This window comes from Melozone crissalis, unplaced genomic scaffold, assembly GCF_028551555.1.
Source record: "Melozone crissalis strain CALT ecotype California unplaced genomic scaffold, PUWL_Pcris_2 ptg000012l_1, whole genome shotgun sequence".
Classification (NCBI taxonomy): domain Eukaryota; kingdom Metazoa; phylum Chordata; class Aves; order Passeriformes; family Passerellidae; genus Melozone; species Melozone crissalis.
In genome coordinates, this window is record NW_026535790.1 from 12,020,304 (window position 1) to 12,027,657 (window position 7,354).

At 46.7% G+C, this 7,354-nt stretch overlaps 1 protein-coding gene across 2 annotated transcripts; it reads left to right on the forward strand.

Moving 5' to 3' along the window:
- The first annotated feature begins 29 nt into the window (after window positions 1–29).
- Window positions 30–4,653, forward strand: NUDT1 (nudix hydrolase 1). Of its 2 annotated transcripts, none has more exons than XM_054270981.1 (4): window positions 30–114; window positions 740–896; window positions 3,761–3,906; window positions 4,117–4,652. In XM_054270981.1, the coding sequence occupies exons 2-4, from the start codon at window positions 745–747 to the stop codon at window positions 4,287–4,289; spliced, it is 471 nt and encodes a 156-aa protein (XP_054126956.1). In that variant the 5' UTR covers window positions 30–114; window positions 740–744; the 3' UTR covers window positions 4,290–4,652. The 2 variants fall into 2 exon arrangements, with proteins under 2 accessions (XP_054126956.1, XP_054126957.1); XM_054270982.1 differs by having other exon boundaries at window positions 43–114; window positions 736–896; window positions 4,117–4,653.
- Window positions 4,654–7,354: the final 2,701 nt, after the last annotated feature.

The following is a 7,354-nucleotide window of genomic DNA, read 5'->3' on the forward strand; positions in this document are numbered from 1 at the left end:
GCCTCCCCTTACGGCGGCCGCGGGCGGGGCGGCGGCGGCGCGGGAAGAGCGGGGACGGGCCGCAGCCGAGGGTGACACTGAGGCGGGCGGGAAAGCCGCGAGTGCGGGGCTGAGGTGCGCGGGGCGGGGATGGGAGTGCAGGGGGGGGTCAGGGATTGCCATGGGGGATCAGCGATCTGGGCAAGGAGCGCTGGGAGTCAGAGATTCGGGGAGGGGATGTTGAGGGTGATACGGGATTCGGGGAGGGAGTTTAGGAGGAATAAAGATTTAAGGAGAGCGGATCGGAGATTTGGGGAGGGTTTTCTGGGGGCTCAGGGATTCGGGGAAGGGATGTTGAAGGTGGTCGGAGAATCTGGGGGGACAGGGATTTGCGGAGGGGATCGAAGATTTGGGGAAGGGATGCTGGGAGTCAGGGATGCTGGGAGAGGGTGTTAAAGATGGTCAGGATTTGGTGGGGCGGGTTTGGGGAAACAAGGATTTGGGATTGGGGGATCAAACTTTGAGATTTGGGATTGGGGGATCAAACTTTGGGAAGGGGGTGCTGAGGTAGCAGGAGAGCGAGGGTCGGTGGGAGCATTAGAGAGGGAGGTAGGTGATGGGAGAGGTGCTGGAGAACCAGGCTTTAGGGACCGGGCACTGGGGAGGGCTGCTGGGTCTGAGGGGCTCTGCACACCCCGGTTCCCCTCGGAAAGGAGCCAGGAACCCTCGGCACAGCGTGTCCGCCTCGTCCCTCAGCCAGGAGCCATGCACACCTCCAGACTCTTCACCCTCGTCCTGGTGGTGCAGCCGTCCCGCGTCCTGCTGGGCATGAAGAAGCGCGGGTTCGGCGCCGGGCTGTGGAACGGCTTCGGAGGGAAGGTGCAGCCCGGGGAGAGCATCGAGGAGGCTGCCCGCAGGTGAGGGCTGCCCGCAGGTGAGGGCCGGGCCGGTGCCACGGGGACAGGTATGGGGGCACAGGGGGAGGTGTTGGACCATCGGCTGTGGGCTGCAGGTGGAGGTACCACGGCTCATCAGGTCAGTGACACCCTCGTGTTACCCACCAATGCAGTCATGGACCCAGTTCTGAACACCTGCTCCACAGGTGATGAGGGATCATCTACATTTACAGAGAAACAGGATTGTTTCTCTGCACAGGAGAAACAATCATCACCTTTGTCACCTGCATATCTTAAACTTACCCAGTTTGTGAGCAGCTAGAACTTCCTGTGTCCTCCCTGGACTCTGATCTAAACTGAGAATGAGTCTGAGTGATGGACAGTTTCTTGCAATCTTCACAGAGGTGCAAGGTTTAATTTTGGCTATATAGCAGAATTACAGCTAATTGAATTTAAATAATTACCCAAACTGGTTATTATTTGATCATATGGTGTGACATTTTTAAGTGCTAATGCTGAGTTGTGGAATTGAATTTCATCAGTAAAAAGGCAGAGTGTAATTTCTGAACCCTTCAGTACTGATTTCTTGTAGTTCTTTCATCTATCTGGTCATTAAAATGAAGTAGCAAATCACAGCTAAATTTGCTAAATTTTTTGCTCTAAATTTGCTAAATTCCTCTAAAAATTAGGTACCTTGTTCTTTACATGAATGTTGCTGATACAAAGCCGTGCTTTGCCATCTCCTCAGTTTCTGATAACGTGCCCAAAGCTGCCCTTGCACCTGCAGGAAGATCAGTCATGGTGTGCTCAGCTGGTTCCCAGCAGCTTCTGCCCTCAACAGCCTCCCCAGCTGTGCCAGCACAACCACCAGGCTCTGTGGTGAGCTGGGCCCAGGGACAGCAGGGTCCCTGTGCAGATGTGCTCCCAGCAGCACGTGGCCCTAACGTACCTGACATTTCATTGTGGCTTTTCATGTGATTTATCATCTCTGAGTGGAGAGAGGGACATATGTTTTGTCACTTAACATTTGCTAGACTTACCTGCAACTGGCTATGAGGTAAATCTAATGGTTTAATGTAGCATTTGATTTCCTTGGTCTGTTTACCTGTGCTGGCCCCCACGTTTGACACCAAAACCTCTCTTCACACAAGATGTCAAGTGCTAAAATTTTCCTCAATCCAAATGCAACGTGCCAGAGCACAGCCAGCACCTGCTGCTGGGGACTGTCCCCACCCCTTCAGCTGCAGTTTCCTCCAGAATGACACAGCCAGTTCCTGCTGAGGTCAGCTGGGCGGGAGGCTGTCCCCAGGGCCAGGAGCAGCTGCACACACTGGCCACCTTGCTGAGTGGTGCAGCGCTGCCTCAGGGCACAGCTCTGCTGCAGGAAGCACCACACACTCCAAATCAAACTTCCCTTGTACCATTTCCACTGCAGTTGAGGTCTGAGGTTGTGGTTCCACGTTGCTCTGTCTCCATTGGGTTGGCAGAGGCAGCAGGTGGGAAGCCTCAGCACAAGTAGTTAAATATTAACCCAAAACATGAACGAAAGTTCCCAAAAGATTTCCATCTTCTGCTGTGTTCAGCACATTCCCATGAGCACATGGGCAGGTCCTCAGTGGCACATCTTGTAAGGGGAGCATTTAATGAATGAGTTATTTCTAGTTTGCCACCTGTAATGTTTCCACTTGCTACAGACAGAGCCAAGCAGCTGATGGATAAATTGCCTGGAGAATTGTAGCAATGTTGTGCTTTGTTGTTCAATTATCAGTGCCTGTAAAAGGAGGCTTTTAGAGTCATTGCTGGAAAACTGCCTCTATTTTAGACATAGATAGCTTCTCAGAAGATAAACTAAAATTAGCCAAGACATTAATTTGAAGTATTATTTTGAAAGATGGGATCCATGAAACCAATGCCAAAGAAAGCTGGAGCCTTAAAATTATTTCCATTACATTTTAAAATTGTTGTTCCTGCCAAATAGGCAACTACGTTAATTATTAACTATAACTAAAGATACACAGTTTCAGAATATTCCCTATTTTTGTACATTAGAAAAACAATGACTAACTTGAAGCCATGCTGCTTCTTTTAGAGTGAGGCAAAATAAAAAAAGCTCTGAGCACAGAGCATAAAGAGAGGAAATAATTGAATGTGCTTCAAGTAGCTGTGCATGGTGGTGTGTGGAAAAGAGCTGGCACAGCTCTCCAAGTGCTCTTAAAAGTCTTCCCTTCTGGCCTCTGGTTATGCTCAATGTGCTCCCAAGGAGCAGAAGGACAGAGTTTGCACAAGTGCTTTGTGATTTTTACACTGCACTTGAATGGGAACCAGAATTCTCAACCTCCTGTGTGCAAATGGTGTGATGGAATGTGTAATTTAACTAAGCTTGTTTGCTTTAGAAGTAGCTGATTGTGTAGCAGGTATAGATGTTCTTTCTGGTGTTCATGACCTGCTTCTCCACAATTCTAAAAGGCTCAGCTTGAAGTTGGCAAAGCTTTTTGCCTGTCTAAATGACGTGTATCTTGGAGTTCTGAAGCCACACCCAGCCACAGTCAGATGACTTCACATCCCCACTTCTCCCTTGCTCAGAGAAGAGCTCCATGTTGCATGGACTAAATTCTACTAAATGATCCATGTTCCTGAATCTTCCCCTTCCAACACAGAGTGTTCTCCTGCCAGGCTCAGGAGGCTGAAATAACACAATCTAAACTGGCTCCACTGTGGTGTTGTAGCTTTGTGGCTTGGTGCAGGTCAGAACCCTGCTCTGTTGTTCTATAAGAGCTTTCATTTTTGGTTCACTGGAAGGGTTTTACTTGTGTGAGTAAAGCTAATGACTGCATTTCTGTCCTCCCAATGCTCAGTTTCATGTAAGAAGTCTTTTTCTTGTGCAGGGAGCTCCTGGAGGAGAGTGGCCTGACTGTGGACACCTTGCAGAAGATGGGTCAGATCACATTTGAATTTGTGGGCAACTCTGAACTCATGGACGTTCACATTTTCCGTGCAGATCACTTCCATGGAGAGCCAACAGAAAGTGAGGGTAGGTGGCTGGTGTGGGGAAAGAAGGAGGTGCAAGCTCTTCTGAGGCAGCACTGCCCTTAGGAAATAGAGAACTATTCACTCTAAAATGCCTGCCAGAAGGAAGGCAGCTGGACTGGAGAGGGAAGCTGCTTGTTGACCAATATTCAGTGTAGGCAGCAAAAATCCATGAGCATGTCCCATGCAGAGTTCTTTTGTTTTGTGCCACCAGAAATGAGGCCCCAGTGGTTTCAGCTGGACGAGGTGCCCTTCCATCGCATGTGGCCTGATGACAGCTACTGGTTTCCCCTGGTGCTTCAGAGAAAGTTGTTTCGTGGCTATTTTAAGTTCCAAGGACAAGACACCATCCTGGAGCACAGCCTGAAAGAAGTGGAGGAAGTTTAAGAAAGCAGAAGCATTCAGCCCACATGCTACTGCCCACATTGGGCTACAGCATCCTGAGTGTGACTTATGAGGGTCTCATTCCTCAGCTCGCCGGAACACAAGACTTGTTTTCCAGGTCACTGCAAAGTAAGGGGGTTTCTTAGAGCAGAAATAGAAGTAACAAGATTTTCCATGTTGTCAAGTCCCTAGCTTTGGTGGTTACGTGATCACAGCTATTAAAAAATAAATTTTAACCCTTTTTAGTGGCTTAAGCTTTTCCCTTATGGGTAGATCTTTTTTATTATTATTATTAAAAATACTTTTTTAGTAAAAGCATGTGTTGTTCTATTATAAGGATGCTGTGAAAGCCTTTTGAAAAGTTCAAACCAGAGATTTCTTCAGGATCCTCCAGCTGAAGGCAGCGTGAGGTTATGGGAGTTAGAGGTAGATGTACAGTCCTGTCTCAACCCAGCTTTCACTGTTACTGTGAAAGTCAAACTATTTGAGCATTTCAGGTAAAAATATGCTGAATAAATTCAACTTCCAGCAAGTTCCTATTGCAAAGTGCCATCCCCTAGGGCTGCAGGCTTTGTCCCAGGGCAGGTGACTGCTCAGCACTGATGTCAGCCCAACCCAGCATGGTGGGCAGCACAAGTTTGATCCAATCATGCCAGAAATAACACATCACATATGTAACTTCTTACACAAGTTGGGGTTTTTTTTTTCCTTTTTTCAAACACTTTTACAGACATGTAACACTTACAGATAGAATCTTGGAATGTCATGTAGGATCTGTAAACATTTCCAATCTACCAGCTGTAGTAATAGTTCTTTAATTCCTGCATTTGAATAAAGTGCTTCATACATAAGGCTATTTGAGCAAAGCAAAGATACAGGATATTCCAGGCAGGCAAAATTCACACCCTCTGAACTATGTTTGCTTCTTGTCTCCTTCCAGCAGTTTTGAAAAATTTATACCACTCAAAACATCCTTCTTCATCTGCTCAGCAAGCCACAGCTCAGACTTAGGAGGACGAATTAACACCTTCAAACCTTACTTTTCCTTTTGTGCTGCACGTTTATTTACAGAGTAAATAGAGATACCCACCTCTGCTTCTGACCTGGCAGTGAGGGTTCCTGGCTGCTCTAACAGACAGAATGGCTTGGGGCAAACAGAATAAACACAAAAGGACAAGCAGCTTTGACAGAGTTGGACCTTACTGCATGGTAGGAAAGGGCATGACTGGCAGCCAATACCTGTTAAATACCTTGGTTTATTTCCTGATGGAAACTGTAAATTGCTGGGTGAGAGACAGCACGTTACAATCACACAGAATTACTTTCTGTTCCTCCAGGAGTTTGGGTAGGAAAAGAACAAGGATGGCTCAAGCTTGCACTTGTTATCCTGTCTGCAGTCAGGTGAGTCCTTTCAGGAAGGTGCTTTCCCTAACCCTGATTTTTAGCTCATGTCAAAGAGCTGGGATGTTACTGCTCCTGCTGCCATGAGACTGACACGGTTTAAGTTCTGTCCCAAGCTGGTGATCTTTGTGTTTCAATAAACAGCACAAACTGAAGAGTGTAAATTAGCCTGTTACAATTCCAGGAATTACACCCTTGCATGGTTAAAGGAGAGTTAAAAGCACTGGAAAGTAGCAAGGCACCATTGAACATGTTACAGCTTAGGAGGAGCAACTTGCCAGGAAGATGGAAGGAGAGGGAAAGGAGGATACAAGATTTAAGGTACTGTAAATAGTTTTGAGCCTTTCAACAGGATACTGACAAAAAGCCTGTGTATTCCCACTTCACAGCTGGAAGTGGAGAAGCCCTCAGGAGTGACAAAACTTAGAGCCCTTTTCAGAGAACAATTTTCAGGCAGCCTTTCAAGGTCTCAGGTGTTTGCTACCCTGGTAGCTCCAGCACTGCTCTGACAGACACTGCAGGCTTTTCTACCATCACTCCTTTGAGCACATCAAAGTCCCCTGACCTCAAGCACACACAGAAAAGCTTCCATTCACAAAAGCACATTAACACTTTGGCACTGCATCTTACAGGAGCATCAGACCTCAGATAGGCAGCACACACTCCTCAATTAGTCTGGCTTGGTTAGTGTTTACTGCATAAGGCAAAAGCATGGAGGTAATTACAACTGTTTTCCCCACATTGGCTAGGACAGACAGACAGCTTGATGGATCCCTGAGTCCCTGCTGCTTCCCTCTGGAGGAAGGAAGCTGTGCTTGATGCTGCCCTCAAAGTCTGACAGATCCATCAACTGAACAAAATGAAAACAGTAAGGAAATCCCTCACACATTGAGGTAAACAAACAGGGCTATTTGCACACTGACCAGTCACCCAGAAGAAAGGTTTGCAAACTAAGGATTGTATGAAATAGTGTCTGCATGCGTTTAGGAATGAAACAAGCTTGACAGTCCAGTATGAAATAAACTCTGAAAGTGCCAGCAGCTGGATCAGCTTTGGGAATACTGGGCCTCAGTTCTCAAATACCTGGTGAACAGAGTAAAACCAAAACAAGAAAAGCCCACCCCCAAAACTCTCCTCAAAGACACAAGGGCTGACAATGGAGAAAGGGGGTGTTTCTCAAAACAAGGTCATTTCAGTTTCCTTATAGGTCCTGTGGTGTGTCTATTATTGTTACAGTCTCTGCACTAGGACTGTACAATTTGTGCTTGAAGGCAAACAGGAAAGAGGAATTAGTCTAAAGCCCTAATGTCATTTTGATGTTTGCTTTTTGGGGGGTTGTTTTTTGATTTTAAATCAAGTTCAAAATTGTAATGTTTTTCTAAGAGTGAGAAGTGCGAAATTCCATTCAGGCTATTCCTTTGCAAGCACTCCTACAGAACACTGCCCAGTCAAACAAGTAACTTATGAGACCCATCATAAATTAACAGATCTTGCCCCAAAACATACAGTACTTTCTCAATTTCACTGTTCATCACATCAGGCAAACCAGTGAGGGAGGGTGGGTGCTGAGACTAAGCCAGCCATACCCAGCCAGCACCTTCTGATAATGTGAAGAGCATGGAAAAGTCTGGTAACACACTTTACACACTTGAACCACAAACCATTTT

Excerpts from the sequence above, each read along its gene's own strand:
- NUDT1 (XM_054270981.1), top strand. The coding sequence starts at position 745 with ATGCACACCTCCAGACTCTTCACCCTCGTCCTGGTGGTGCAGCCGTCC. Across the intron at positions 897-3,760 it reads ATCGAGGAGGCTGCCCGCAG|GGAGCTCCTGGAGGAGAGTG; the intron begins GTGAGGGCTGCC and ends TTTCTTGTGCAG. Across the intron at positions 3,907-4,116 it reads AGAGCCAACAGAAAGTGAGG|AAATGAGGCCCCAGTGGTTT; the intron begins GTAGGTGGCTGG and ends TTGTGCCACCAG.